A 16,584-nucleotide genomic window follows, 5' to 3' on the forward strand; every position below is an offset into this window, starting at 1 on the left:
GACTGTTTTTACAGCCTATTTTGGAATGATTTATTAATTTCTGGAATTTCTCATTAATGAAACACTTTAGGGCATGAAAAGAGAGTTAAGCTCTAGTCCTCTCTGAGTGGGGGTGGGGGAGGGGGAAGGGAAGTTTGTGATTTTCTAATAAGAACTCAGAAGCTCTACAGTTCTTATTTCATCCCTGAAGAATTAGCTCCCCCAGCACTCCTAAGAAAGATAATGACCTAATGGAAACCTGTCTGAACTATATCCCCCCCCAGCCTTTACACTTTAAACACTTCTCATCCTTATTCCATAGCATTTTTGGACAGTCATGTGTTATTTCTTTATTTTTATTTTTCCTTCCAATATTTAAAGGGGGCCTACAGGAAAGATGGGGAGGGACTCTCTGTGAGGGACTGTAGTGATAGAACCAAGGGGGGAATGGTTTTAAACTAAAAGAGGGGAGATTTAGATTAGATGTTAGGAAGAAATTTTTTCGTCTGAGGATGGTGAGGCACTGGAACAGGTTGCCCAGAGAAGCTGTGGATGCCCCATCCCTGGAAGTGTTGAAGGCCAAGTTGGATTGGGCTTTGGGCAACCTGCTCTAGTGGGAGGTGAGGCTAGAGTTGGGTGATCTTCCAAACCAAAATATTCTATAGTTTTGCATTATTTTTAATATGCCTCCTTGCACAGCTATATCCCATTCCACACATTCTTTAGCATGCAAAAAAAAAAAAAGTAATTTGATATATTACATATGCATGATTGTGAGAGATTGAGTTATTGCAAGTATGGAATAGATACTGCCCTGATGATCAGTTTTTTGCAAAACTTCACTCCTTTGTGTTGCATTTGACTTTATTAGTTTAAAAAGTAGTCCTCTTTTGTTGCTGAATATCATTTGTGCTAACAGGATATTTTTCAATCGCTTTCTTAATCTCATCTGTAATATACTTCTGAATTCTATTATAATGGATTACCTCCAAATTTGCAGTTTGCTGAAATACCAAATGCTGCTTTTGTAATAACTTTTGCTAATTACTGAGAATGTCTGGGAAAAGTTGGCCTAATTGAGGAAAATATATGTTAGTTTGGGGAAGACTCAGAAAGTTTGAATGACTGTATTATAGACTTTTTCTGTGAATAAAAGATGTATCAGCCCAACTTTATCACTGTATTTGCTTGGGTGCAAGAAAGCAGGAAAAAAAATACATGATTCAATTCATTTGGAGAGACCTTCATCAGAGGAGCTGAATCTTGTTGCTGGGTCCTTTGGTAAAACTGACTGAAAAGAAGCCTCTTATTTTGTTGTTGTTTATCTTTGATTACAGATTGAAAATACAAATATATTAATCAGATCTTGGTAGCTTCACTAATTATAAAAATACTGTTCAATTAAAAAAAAAAAGTGAGCAATAGGTTATTCAAGAGGCACTAACATGTTTGACTCTTCCCTTAATTCTCAGCCTCATTCTGTGTTGTGGGTGGGGATAAGGTGACTAACTCTGTTATATTGTAGCCATTAACCAAATTTTTAGTTCTTAGAGTTTATTTATTGAGTTGGATTTTTTTTCTGGATATTTAAATACCTTTATACTAGTTCTAAGCCTTTCTATCTGATCTTTATGGAACATATGGCAGCATTTGTTTTACAGTCTTCCATCAGAATGTTTTTTTTTTTTTTTTTTTTTTTTTTTCCCTGATTGCATATGTCTGGCATGGTGCTTTCCCTTCTTAAATGTGAATGAAATTTGGGCAGTCTCCAAACCTAAACACACCCTAATTTCAAAAACCACAGTCCCAAGGGCTCAATTCCTGTTTATTGAGGAATTAAAGTCTTGTTAAACCACAAAGTTACTGTATACATCTTAGTGACTTTTTATAAATGAAGAAACTCACACCCCACCAATGACCCAAGCTCTCAATAATTTAATAGTATTAACTGGTACTGGAGTTAGTGAGAAAGTCTTTGTTACTGCAGTCCTGGCTCATACAGTGTTATCATTCCCACATATGGTTGTGCAGCTTTCTTTATAAAGCTGTTCAGATGTGTTGACAATTAACTATGTATTAAGACAATATTAATAGGAAAGCCTTAGTAGATAAGTCTACATGTGGAACTTTAATGTGCTTTCACAGCTAGCATCTACCAGAATGGCCTTGTGGGCTCAGTTTTTCTCTGCATTTTATTTTATTTTATTTGTATTTTTACTTATATCTTATAAACATACACGTAATGCACTTTAAATTGGTGGTTTCTCTGCTTTATATACAAAGAACTCCAATTTGGAGTCAGTCAACAGTCGGTTAATAATTTACTTTTAATGAGCTGCATTCCATTTTACCCTTTTATCATTACAGTATTTTTTTCCTGTTTCCATCTATTTTACAAAGATTGGGGATACATTTATCACATTATTATAAAAAATATTTTCTGCAGATTTTTTTTCAATTTGCTATGGGGGGGAGGGAAAGAGAAATTGTTGCATCCCTACTCCTTAAGATCTTTTTTTTCCAGGTGCCGTCTATGTAGAGAGGAAGAAGGCAGATAAAACTGAATACAGTTATCAATTCACTGTATGTCTTTAACTATAGTGGTTATAATGAGAAATAAAATTATTTGTGGAGAAGTGAATATTCACCTTGAAAGCAAGTAGCTTCTTAGCAGACATTTTATCTGAAATACCCCTTCTTGAAATCAGGTTAGGCTTAAGGCCTGCTGTATTTTCACTGTATTGTGAAAATAAGTGTATAAGAATTGCTTGAAAACTGTATCAAAGGATTCTGCTTTCTGCATTTGTTCTTCTAAAATTGCCTTACATCACAAATTCAAATCTCTATAGTTTCTTAATTCCTCTTACATTCTGTTCTATCCATATATTTAAAAGACAGCTCACTGCTTTCAAAAACCTCTAAATGCCTATTGTAAGAACAAAAGCATTGAGAAGTGTGCAGTGTTTGCCTCTACTTTACCACTAAAATTCAAACCTCCCCAATTATTTCTTGTGATTTTTTTAAACAGACAATTAAAATGCTTCATCTTAACATTTTTCAGCAAGATAATACAAACCTCTTATACAAGACACAGCTTTGAAAGAATATGATAATTGCTATTAACGATATCTTTGTATATATTTGTTTCATTTACTTTTGACAATGTTCTTTAGACAAGTCACTTTTGAAATGTTACATTCCCAAAAATAAAACCAAACAAAAATAAAATATGAATAATAATAAATGCTTTCAAACTGATCTAAGGTCAGAGGTAAGGTTCTGTTGCAAGGAGAAAAGTACAGGAAATAGAATTATGTTGTAAAGTGGAAGCATGGCCCTTACCACATTTTTGATCCTAAATAAGATTTGTAAGATTCTACACTGGCAAAAGTGGGAAAAGAGTTAAAACTGAAGCAGCATGCTTTTGTGGTCTTTCTATCAGATTTATGGTGCCTGATTTTAGATATAATTAACATAAAATTCTGGTATATTACACTGTTCTGTTCTATTTGTAATATATATATATATATATATAAACAAAGGAAATAAAGAGCATTGACATTCAAAGAGGTGTTAATACAATCAGATTAATGAATTTTATGGGATGTATTCAATGTTCTTTTTTGACACAAATGCTGGAGGGTAATACAAAAGCTTTTTTTTATTATCTATCTGCAAATTTGAGAACAGATAAACATTAGCCATACAAAAATAAGCTAACCAGTAACAATTTTGAGAAATGATTTTCAACAATAATTGTGCAGAAGACTTGTCATCCTCATTCTTTTTGTCATAATTTAAAGTACCTAGAATTTTTATTTTGTGTTATACTTTGTTTACATTCTTTCTGAACTTTTTTTTTTAAAGTATAATTTAAAAAAATGTTAGTAGGGAAACTGACTTTTGGAGGGTTTTTTTTTTTGGGGGGGGGGGGGGGAGCGTAAATTGAATAATTGAAGGGTTTTTTAAGTCTAAGTTGAATAAATAAAATTGATCTCCCTAAAAAATCATGTCATTCACATACCTAGACTCTTGTGGGTCTGACAACATGACTATTAGAACAATGCTGCATTGCCTGGCATCGTTCAGATTCCTAAAATCTGTAGTTTTTATTGATTGTCAACAGACTTTTTACTGATTAGAAATGAAATGGAGATTTTTTTTTTTTTTTCTTTTTAAGTCTCCATTGGCTATGAATGTCTAGGTGAAGTTAAGAACTCTTTTCTTTACACCTGCTCCCTAACACAAAATATAAAGCAAGCCTTTCTTCTCAACAGCACCAGCAGTGCTCAAAAATGGAAACTTCTGGTGTTGAAAACTAGATTAGAAATTTTGAAAAAAGCCTTAAAAAAAAAAAAAGTATTCTCTCTGTTAGATAGAATGTGTAAAATACATATTCATATTATAAGCTACTTACTGGGAAAATTACAGAGTGAGTAAATTAGCTACTTGCACTTATCTAAAATCAAACAAATGAGTCGAATAACAGCCATTATAGCTTTGTCAAGAGAAGATAATGCCAAAACAATCTCATTTCCAACTATTTCCAACTATATTTGTAGTAGTATAGTAGTATTGCGGGCATTGGCATTGAAGGCTGACGGGGGAGAGGGGTGGCTTTGACGCTGTCACAGGGTATTCTAGAAAAGCCCATGGAAGATTGGGCCAATTGGTCCAATTTGGAAGCCCAATTGGCTCTTCCAAAGGCTGGCTGAAAAGCTTAGAAAAGTGTGTTCTAATAGTAGATCACAGGAATTCCTTATTAAATGAAGCAATACATTGATGGTGGCTCCTCACCTTTCTATTAAGAGTTTGGAACTACGCAATATTTTTATTTGCTATATTCATATACATTGTAATGTTTTTAAAATGTTTTCATATTCAACAGCAGCCTAAAATAAGGCTGAAACAGTTCTGAGTATTACACTTTGATTAAAGAAACGTGGGTCAGTAACTAATAGAGCCAAGTAAAACACTGATTTTAAGCTAAAACCATGATTTACTAGTCGAAACCTGGATGTAGTGGAATTGTTCAGAGTAAAACACATGTTTGGCTGAGGACATACTCCTGTGTTTGCAACAGGAGAAATAGTAAATTGCAGCATGGGAAATTTAGATAAGATATTAGGAAAAGTATTCCAGGGATGAGGATAGCAGAGAACACTGGCTGTTGGAGAAGTTTTGGATTCTTTCACCTGCAGCTTAGAAGACAGGGAGGAATAATACCTGTCAGAGATGACAGAAGTTCTGATATTGCTTGGGCAAGGGGGATAGAGTGGATGATACTGTGACAAAGAGGTGATCTTTGAGTTGACCTCAGGAGTTAAAAATATATTGTCCTTATATTTCCTAATTTTAAAATATGTCTTGTGATCAATGCAATACTTTAGGAGAATTTATTGTTTTATTTTTTCTTCAATTTAAGTGGCTACTGTCAAAAATGGAGTAAAGCATCGTATCTCACATTTGATTTCAAACCAATATATGTATATGCGTGTAAATGTCTATTATTTTTAAATAAAGTGTAGGAATTTTATTATAAAAACTATTTGTTTAAATAGCTTTGGAAGTTTACAGGAACTATAAGTTAGCAGTGGTATTTAAATTAATATATATTAATATATAAGATATTAATATATATCTTAAGTGATTTATTGAAAGTTACTTAAATGAATGCATAAAACAAAATAATTTTTAATACACATACATACACATAGCTTTAGTTTTTCCATTAATTTTACTTTTTTTGCATTTGATTTCCACCTCTTGCTTCTCCCCCCTGTGACTGGGCATGCCTAATTCTTCCTTTTTGTCAGGATTAACAAAATAAGCATTAACATAGTAACAGAAGAATTTTCCTGTGGAATTTGAAGGACAAATATATCATACCCAACTCACTCATTTCAGACTGATTATGGTCATTTTTGTTGCACTCATAGCTTTGGAGTCTGTTCAGGCCTGTCAGAAAGCTTTGTGGGTCAAAATTAACTCTGACCATTTAGAGTCCCTTCTACAGAACTGTGTGAGACCTCTAAGAAGGAAGAAAAGTGCTCATTTGTTTAATGCTCTGGCAAAAGATTAGTTGTATTTCCCACAAGTTTTTGGAAGGAAATCTCTCTGTGTCAGAACTTTGTAACACCGAAATCTTAGAATGCCATTTTTCTTGAAGATCAATATTTCTAATAAGTTCTTTTGTTTTTTGTTTTGTTTTTATCATCAGTTACCTATTGTTAGAAGATAAACCCTTTAAGGCAATAATTTTTTCTTTTTTTTTTTTTTTTGGTTATTCTTTAAAGTTGCATACTGTGAATACAGATACAACATGATACTGTTGACTGTGAGAATGTGCTCTAAGTATAGCTAGAACATTATGGTGTTTCCAAGATGAAGGATAGATGCCACTGCTCACAGATTTGGATTCTCTTACTGACCTCAAACAGTCCTCTGCTAACAGGTGACATAGATTTCAGTATGCAGCTACTTCCTTTGATTAAATAGTATCCATGTTGCTTCCCTTGTACTTCTAAAATATATGGATGCAATCCTTTGACAGGTAGGAGAAATGAAGTTATGATGGAAGAAAAGAGTGTTGTTATGTATTGGGCCTGGAGCCAAGACTATTCAATCTAGAACTAATGCTTGTTTGTTTAAGTCTTATAAAGAGACATCTTTCCTAATCCTCACTCCATGTCCAGATGAGTCTTCTAAAATGTCTGAATCCATTTTTTAGACCTTGGTATCCTAAAAAGCTCCTTCTCCTCAGGATAAAGCAAAAATTACTACTGTAATTATATTCCTATATCCTACACCTGCCTCAAAAGAAGCAATACCTATAACAGGATGAATCCCCAGGTTTGTTTTCCCACACTGAAGTGTTTTTGGGGTATGCATAAAGTAGTCTAAGACTAGCTCTTAAAAATAAGATAGATATGATAGATTGAGGAAGGACTGAACAAGTCAAGGGAAAGTATTATTCTCCTCTCCTCAGCACTGCTGAGCCCAAATCTGGGGTGCCGTGTCCTGTTTTGGCCCTCCCCAGTGCAAGTGACATGGACATGGGGCAAGTCTAGTGCAGAGCCACAGTGGTGATGAAAGGCATGAAGGACATGTCATACAAGAAGAGGCTGAGAGAGCTAGGGGTAAGCTTGGAGGAGAGCTCAGGGAGGTGTTACCCAGCATGTCTGAGTAAGGAGTGAAGTGCAGAGATTGCCACACTAGACATTACTGGTCTATGGGCCTCTTGAAATTTAAATGCTGGAGATTTCATTTAGAAATAAAAATACCATTTTAATTTCTTTTCTGTAAATGTGACACTGGAACCGACTACCTAGAGAGGTTGAGGAGTCTCTATCCTGAGAGAGATCCAAAACCTGACAGAGCAATCTGTTCTGGCTGGTCAAATGGTCTTGTTGTCATTTCCAGACTTACTGGATTGATCAGAGAAACTGAGGCATCTTTCTGTTTCACGTAAGGATTTTCGCCTTTTTCACATGAGATGTTCAACAACCTCAGTAGAACTGTCCAAACCTGACTTTCTAGTTTCAAATTGCTGATGTAGCCATGGCAGTATGATTTTAGCTAGTTCCCTAATTCTTCTAATTGTGCTAATCATGCAAAATCAGGCAAGACAGGTGCAGCCAATCTTTTGCTTTGGCATTAAGTAGTTAGAACATAATTTTCCACTGTTGTCTATGAGATCTGTGGTGGAGCAAGTTCAAAAACGTATGCAGTGTTTTCTTAAAAGAATAAATATAAATAAATAGATATATCTATATTTATTTATATCTATGTTTATATTTCCTACTTTTTCTTACATTATTGCACAGATTCATGTTTTGAATCTATTTTGAATCTATTTTGAAAACCACCATGGATGTCAAAAGAAAGGTCAGGAGGAGAAATTTCTTTCCATTTCTATTCTTTTCCATTATATTTGATTTTCCAGCACTGTAACTGGAAATAAAAAACAATTTCCATGTTCCATGATACAAAAAAAAGAAGTGAAGCTCTGTTTCTTTTGATTTGAATATTGAAGAAGAGACCACAAAATGTACCACAGAGTTCTCCAAGACACTAGACAGCTTACATATAATTGTTTTTACTTATTAAGATACAAAATGAAAATAATTTTGCTCCATAGAAATATGCAGTAGTTCTCATGTATTATGGTATATATGATAGCTCCATTATAAATCAGTTAATTGCTGTTATTCCATAGCTTTTTCCAAATGCAAAATAAAGTTTTAATTGCAGTAAGCAATGCAAACATTTTCATTTAGGTGGGTTTGTTTGTTTGTTTTAAGTAGTGGATATTATTTAAATATATTTAAAAATCAGTTTGCATGCAAATGCAACCCAATAGACTTGGAAAGAAAAACACATCTCAATAAGAAAGCTCTTTGATCCGAGGGTTTTATAAACAGTCAAAGCAAAGGGAATGGGGACACAGATTATTCTCAATACGTGGTTGAATGAATAAATCTTTTACAGATTATCAGTAATCAATAAAATTGATTGTTCTGTTTTCATTTTACTTAAAATCACTCCGTGGACTAAGTAGTTTTACTATAAGCAGATACCAGAAAGGAAAAAAAATCCATAAATGAGATTAGTGACAAGAGCATCTGTTTGTGCTTTTTGACTGGGTTTTTAAGTAACACTTTTTAATTACTTTGTTTCTTTATTCCAGAGAGCACAATCGGATGAATTAGAAAAAATAGAAAAGCACAGCAAGGCATCTAAGGAAAAAGAAAATGCGAAGTCTTTGGATAAGCCAGAACAGTAAGAGCGTACTTAAAAAACAATTCTGTTTACTTCAGAAAAAGTTACATGTTGCAGTAGACTAGCTATACATGTTAAAATAGAAAAGAAATCAAAAAGCAGAACAAAACAACAAAAAAAGCCCAGCCTCCGAATGTACTGACATTGGCTCTAAACGTTTTCTTTATTTGTTCCTACAGGTTCCTCTATGAACTCTCACTAATTCCCAACTTTTCAGAACGTGTATTTTGCATCCTGTTTCAGTCAACATTTTCAGAAAGCATTTGTTCAATCCATCGCAAACTTGAATTGTTACAGAAACTGTGTGAGGTAGGTTGTGCTTCATAAAGAGGTAGAGCTAAATTTTTGATATTTAATCTTAAGTTGTACTCATATTTCAAAAGTTTTCTCTTTATTTACTTTAAGTGCTCATTAAATCTGAAGGATAGCAGTCCTGCAGAATAGAACATTTTATGATTGTACTTCAACATCAAAGCAAATTTTAAGATTAGCTTTTGGTACTGAACTATATCATATTGTTGCCATCAATGCATATCAGCCTCTGGAAAACAGTGCACCGTCTCCTTTTGTCAAAGCAAAGTCTTTCTCCATAGTGACTGGCCATTCCTTTCCAAATGAATACCAGTTCAGTTCACGTTGTGTTTGCTTGTATTTTGGAAGCACAAATAAATTATATTTCCAAGGTCTAAAATGATTTAGAGATAGCAATGTTGACTGTAGCTGGAAGAGATTCTTGTAATTTAGTGGTCCCCTGCAAAAACAAACAAAACAATACTACATGGCTTTAACAAGCAGACCTTTATCAGTACTTTAATAACTCAAAACCATTTTAAATTATGTTTACTTGTTTTATCACGTTGTTTGTTTGTTTGTTTTAAACTAAATGTTTTAGTTATTTGATACAGGTGTTTTAGGGACTTATTGCAGAACCCTTTCCTGAATAAAAAAAAATAAAAAAAAATAATTCCTGTCAGCACCAGTTAAGAAATTACTATTTAAGTTTTCCCAAATGATCACCTCTCATAATACCGTATAGTTTTCCTATTTTTTTAAATAGAAATCTTAATTGGAGATATTTTACATTCATTCACAATATGTTGATAATATTCTACATCTTTGTATTTCACCAGAAGATTTCCTATATTTGAGCCTTGATGTATGTATTTCTAAACAGTGTCCACAAATCTGCTTAAAAACTGTTGCCAGTTATACTGTTAACAGTAAATATTACTGAGTTTCTCTTCTGTTTTGTAGACACTGAAAAATGGGTCAGGAGTTATGCAGGTCTTGGGTTTGGTTCTTGCCTTTGGAAACTACATGAATGGTGGAAACAGGACAAGAGGACAAGCTGATGGGTTTGGACTAGATATCCTGCCAAAATTGAAAGATGTCAAGAGCAGTGTAAGTTGATCTTAGACTTCCTGTAGGCCTTACACCATTAAACTCTTTCCAAAAATTACTCTTTCTCCGTTTCTAAATAAAAGGTGTGAGACCTAGGCATGTCAAAGGGAACAATTTTGTTACTGTACTTAGCTGACTGCACTCCTAGAATTGAATGTATTTCCATAGACTTTTCATAGACATTTGGAAATGAACTATTTCTTTTCAATATGAACAAAAATATTTTAAACCTAGTTTCTAATCTGATATGTATTTGACTTTTGGTATACTGTATAGTCTCACTTTTTTTTTTTTTTTGCATTCACAAGCAATGATCCTTACTCTTAAAGGGTTTATGGCAGAAGTAGAAACAGTTGAATCACAACTTTTTTTTGATACTGATTTAAAATTTTTGTGAGTAGTAGCAGTTGCTCCCGAAAATGGTTGATTAGACATTGTCTTTGTTATAATACAAAATTCACCCTTATTATTCATGATATTATATATCATGATTACATAGTATGCGTTAGACCATGGATCCAGATGAGTAAAGTATAATTACAATAAGTACTTGATTTAAAATTCATCTGATACAGTTATATGTGTAAAGAGAATGCTGGGTAGTCTTGTTTTTTGCACAGTGCTAGACTGAAGCTTGTGTGTTACCAGCATTTTTTTGGCTTTGGTTATTCATACTGGGGTTGTGTTAAAAGCTTTGCTTCCGTTTACAGGGAAACAATTATCTTTGAGTCTATGTCTATGATGAAAAGACCCTTCTGAATGTGGGTAGTGGTATGAGAATGGTTATAGTAATAATTCTTAAGAATTTAAATTGGCCCCTACGTCCATCTAGTGAATCACTGTCAAGATCTGCTGTTCTGAAAGTTGCGGAGAAAGAAGAGTTTGTTTCCCTGCTTCCTCACTTCCTAAATATACATGCTGTAGCTTTTGTGTGAGGTAATGTAAGCAGAATGTTGTTTAACCTTACCAACTACTTTCCTCTAAAAGTGTGAAGGAACTTCATTCTGGTGCACTTGTTTCTTCGATAAGCCAAGAAAGTAGTAATGTGAATGACACCATAGTACAGACCTTGCTCGAAATGTGGTTACCGTTAACCTTGCAATTACAAAATCCATCTTCAACTCATTTGCTACTGTTCACTCAGAAAAGTTCTTATAGTTTTCCATCTGAAAACATAGTTCTATCTAAAATCTTAAATTCTAAGATTTTCAGTTGACGATCTATTACAGAACAGAAATAAGGAGAAAGTCAAGCCACAAAAGAGCCCCAAAAGTGCCAAAAATTCATTTAGAAATATCTTTGTTTAATTAAACTTTGCTTTAGTCTATAGATGCATGTCTATAAAGACCTGAATGTTGCCAAAACAAGGTGTGTATACTAACCCAGAAACAATTTCTCTTTTTCCCTTGTTGTGAAATTTAAAAATGCAAGGTTTCCGTTTCAAGTCAGGTATATTTCAAAAATTGGGAATGGTTTATACAAGTGTTAACACATATTTTTCTGTTACTGTATTTAATGAATAGATAAAACTTTTTTGTGTGTTTGTTTGGTAAAGGCACTGAATCAGCAAAATATTACCTGTATGTGACTAAATATTCCTTTTACTCAAATGATGTTTTTTTGTTTGTTTTGTGTGTTTTTGTTTTTTTTTTTTTCAGTGAGTTTTAGTAATGTAACAAACCGTATTCTCTTCTACACAGGACAACAGCAGAAGTCTTCTATCTTACATTGTCTCCTACTATTTGCGTAATTTTGATGAGGTGAGAATTAATTCTGCTTTTTAAAATTCAAGTTAAAAAAAAATAAAAATAAATACAGTTTTCTGATGGCAAGGAATGCATGCAGATGTTCTTTCTGCTTTCAGTTATATATTTTGCTACATAGAAAAGTAATGAACACTGTGTAACTGCACATTTGTGTTTTTGTCAGGATGCTGGAAAAGAGCAATGCATCTTTCCTCTTCCAGAGCCACAAGATCTCTTCCAGGCTTCACAAATGAAGTTTGAAGACTTTCAAAAGGATCTCCGCAAAATGAAGAAAGATTTGCGAGGTACTGAATTTAGATTAAGTGCATATACTTGCTGTTATTATTTTGTATCATTTTGAGAAATTAGATGACAGTGTAAAAATACTTGCTTGTATTTCAAGTCCTCTTTTAGTATTTTGTTTCCTTAATTTGCTTTTTTATGATTAAGCAATAATTTATTTTCTGTAGCTAACCTGGAAGAGATTGTTAAAATAAACATCAAGCCAACTTGATAAAATTTTGTCTCAAAACCCAAACAAAATATGTTTTTTATATCAAACTGATTTCAACAAGTCTTTCATAAGAATTGTGAAGTATCAGACTATTTGCATGACTAAAATGCTTTCATGACTAAAGTAGCTTTCCATGCTACTCTCTAGCAAATAAGAAAAAGTAATACAGGATGTTTTTACATGCTGAAATAACCTGACTTTGCTAAAATATAGTATGCAAAAGAAGTATTTTTTCTCATGTTTATGGAACGATATTTCCTTGAATAAACTCAACTTTTAAAAATGTGATAGGTTTGCTAGACTTTAAAAGAACATGTATCATGTGTAACACTTATATTAAATCTTGGAAAGCTGGATTCTGATCAAGAAGTGAAATGATCTTTGTAATTCTGTTGTCTTGCTGGTTTTGAATGCCAAGAGTCTTGAGGCCAAGGAATGATTTGGTAAACCATTAGCTCCTGAATAGAATGGAAGGTTCTGTACTAAAAAAGAAACAAACAAACAAAAAACCACACCATTACAGAATACAAGTAAAATCTGACCTTCTCTTCTTGCTATCAGACGTTCTATTCAGATGTTTTGAAATGTATTTTAAATATTTAGAAGTAAAATTTAAAGTTGTTTCAAGGTCACTTACTGTGATACTGAGAAGCAAACTGAAGCAGCATCCACTTCCTGCCCTGAAGAATTTGGACAGCAAACATTTTGTAGTTCAGCTACGTAAATTTATTTCTATAGTTCTTGCAACTTTTTTTTTCTGAGGGCTGGTTTTCAAGCTTGCAAATAGAAGAGAAAGATGCTTAGCTTTGACTGAGAGAAAGTACTTGGTACTTAAGGCACGTGTTTAAGAACTTTCATGGAGGTGAACATTATCCCTCCAAGTTCACTAAAAATGTATTTATACAGACAAGGGCTTAAATATTTTTAGATCAAGATTAAAATTTGCACATGGGCATAAATCTCTTATGGCATAAATCTACACTGTGCAGTGATCAAAGTGGGGGTTTTGTAAAAATGGAAATTACATTTTTCACTCTGCCACAAGACTGCAGTCAAATTCTTTTTGTGCTTCCAGATCCAGCCATTATTCTTGAATCTCCCTTGTCACTCTGTTTTGTAGTTAATGAAACTGAAAAATAGCTGCAGGCACTGTGACTTCTTGCCCATTCCCTTTGGGACAAGCTTCTCTGGGTGTTGGCCCGTCTGCATCCACTCCTGGATATGAAGTAAAAATTTCAGTTACAGTTTGCAATCTCACAGCTTTCTTATCAACCCTGAGTTATGCAAAATGCTTTTTGATGTGCTTCTTTTCCAAAGAAAAGTGTAAACCTGAATTCAAAATTATTAAAAATAACAACAAAAACCCAACTATGATTGCAAGAGCATTCACTAAAAATTACGGGTATTCCAATTGCTTAATTGTTGTAATGCATTCAAAGAGTCAGAATAACCATGTTTAATGCTGGTCTTTTCTGAATAGAGTGCAAATTTTAGCTGAATGGATAAAGTGACTTCAAAGTGGTTTTCCAGTGCATTTAGTTTAAGTACACTGCCAGGTTTACTAATGTGCATATGGAACCTTACAATTTGAGGAACTAGCAAGTGCCTCACTAAATGACTGACCAGAAAGGGAGAGCTGTAAGATGCTAATTATGACAAAATCCTAAATATGATCCTCTCCTTTTGAAGACACTGAGAATAAATGAGTATTGAGTATTCCTGGGAAATACTGAGCATCACCAAACTTTAAGAATAGATGTCTATGGATGTATTCCCATTTTACAGTTAGATGTGGTTTGTAGCTATGGTTCCATCTTCATCTGTGATTAGGTGGAATTTTTAATGAGAGGATTACACCATCCTTTTATTGTTGTTTCTTGTTGTTTCACACCATTTCTTGTTGTTTCTTTGCCTTCTTTATTTTGTATTTTGTCACTGAAAAAAATGCACAAATCCACATAGCATTGGTACAGGCAATATCACCAGTTTAAGGGTATGTTAGTTTAAAATACTCTTCAGACAATGCACAGTGAGATCGCATTTTGTAAAAATGGGGGAAAAAGGCATCCCCAAGTGGATCCTTTTATAAAGTTATAAATGAAACCCAAACAAACAAAACCACAGACTGGAGGTTTCTTATTTAAAAAAAAAAAAAAAAAAAAAAGTTTTGTAGTCATAACGATAGCATTTCATTCTAGAAATGCTGTATTTTACCATATAAATATGTCAGTAACATACACAGAACCATACAGATATAAAGCATCTTCATGGTTTTGTAAAATAATTTTTATCACACTGTTTCACTGTTCTGAGCTAAGGCTTGTTGTTGTATAAAAGTAGTAGTTATTCTGATATGTCTGGGAAGAAAAACCATTCATAATGTATGCTTTCATCCATTTGACTGTGGATGCTCTTGTCCATTTTTATGTTTTGTGAAGTATATGTCTTAAAATTTGTAAATGTTAGAATAGAGAAATCTCTTCAGGGATTCTAAATTAAATGCAAAAGACTTTCATAAAGCATGATGTGTGCCTGTTCCAAGATTAATAAGGCAGAAATTTTCATTTTTTCTGTATAAAAATAAAAACAAGTAAATGTCACCTAAGGAAGTATAGCAGAAACTCTACTAACCATACAATATAATTCTTGCAGATTATTCAGGCTTTTTTTGTCATTATTTTAAGATAATATCCACAGGGATAAACTTAATATGGTAGATTCTTTATAAGAAATTGAAGACCAAAAAACAAGTAGAGTTTTTTAAGAACAAACCAAATGAGTATGGCTCCATCTGTTGCTCCCAGATTTCACAGCTCTCCAGGATTCTTTAGCCTTTTTGACTTCAGTGACATATAGTTTGTTAAGCAACTTGATCCGCTTTTGATCTCTCCTGGCTGTCAGCAACGTTCCTTGATGCAGTCATGCCAAGCAATGACTTCTGTTCCTGTGTCATTCCACAGAAGAAACTTTAGCACTTGCCACATGACTTAAATCAACTCACCATGTAAAGAATATTTGGCATCCAGGGTCACAAGAATGATGCATGACTCTTGCTGATTAGGACCTGTGTTTTATATCCAGTATTATTAGCATATTTTTCTAGATACTTCAGAATGGTGGAGCAGAAAGATGTGGAAAACATGTATAAATTAATGTTTAATCTTCTCAATGTTCTGACATTCTCTGTAGATATAATTGTAATTTAGGAAAAATATGGATTTGTGGCCCATGAAATTCTTCAGGGCATCTATTTCGTTTAGGAAAGAACTAGGATGGTAATAACAGTATTTATGAAGTACTTACGGCAGGTTAAGACAGTTCAGAAACTGTTCTTTATCTACTTGTTAGCATTTTAGCTTTACAATAGTAAGTTCTTGCAAATCAAAAACTAATTCAACTGTCATTTATTGCAAAACTTTCACTGAAGCTCAGCTAAAATGGAATTAGAAACAACGTCAGGCAAAAAAATAAATCTGACTAGTGGCATGTAGAGGAGAGTAATAACACCATATCATACAGACTGCTATAAAATCAAGTCAAAGTCATTACTTGTTTATATGCCATAGTATTGTCATACTTAATACCTTTGATTTAAAACTGATTACAAGTAATAATGATTATGATAATTTAAGTATTTGTTTTGTAGTGATGTTTTTTTTTTCCAACTGTTAGTGCTTGCAACTCATTGCAAAGTATCCATCCGTAAGAAGCTAGGCCATATGGCCCAGGATATCTCTTTGATTTGAAATAAACAGGAGTGAAACTGTTTATAAATTGTTAAGCATTTGCAGAACACTGTTTTTTAAAATGTATGTTTTGAAAAAAGCCCCATAATAATTTGGAAAAATACATCTTCCCTATTTTTCCTGTGTTGCTTCGCTTCTTAGTATGACCTAAGCCTATTCAACTTTGATCTCTTGTTTTTAGGATTGATATGTGGTCTCAGGTTAATATTGTCTGTGTAAATCGGGATTAGAAGTAACATATCATGCAGTAGAAAGATTTCTTGTGGTTGAATCTGGGGTGGCATCAATATGGGACAGAGAGATAGGATAGTAGATGTGTTATGCTTTGGTTTCTTACCATTTTTATTTGCAGTTACCTATTATAACCTTTTTGGATTTTAAAAAATCACTCCTTTTGACTTAGTAATGGTTACTACTG

The 16,584-nt window shown here is 33.4% G+C and overlaps 1 protein-coding gene across 1 annotated transcript in view; it reads left to right on the forward strand.

The window, feature by feature from the left end:
• Positions 1-16,584, forward strand: part of FMN2 (formin 2) — a gene marked incomplete at its 5' end in the record, with an annotated part of 152,964 nt that overhangs the window by 85,190 nt on the left and 51,190 nt on the right. Inside the window, 5 exons of the mRNA XM_082756573.1 lie at positions 8,669-8,760; positions 8,940-9,069; positions 10,015-10,161; positions 11,862-11,921; positions 12,091-12,211. Coding sequence (XP_082612699.1) covers positions 8,669-8,760; positions 8,940-9,069; positions 10,015-10,161; positions 11,862-11,921; positions 12,091-12,211 — 550 coding nt within the window. The remainder of the gene's footprint in view (positions 1-8,668; positions 8,761-8,939; positions 9,070-10,014; positions 10,162-11,861; positions 11,922-12,090; positions 12,212-16,584) is intronic.

This window comes from Aythya marila (assembly GCF_965140915.1).
Source record: "Aythya marila genome assembly, chromosome: 3".
NCBI classification, from domain to species: Eukaryota; Metazoa; Chordata; class Aves; order Anseriformes; family Anatidae; genus Aythya; species Aythya marila.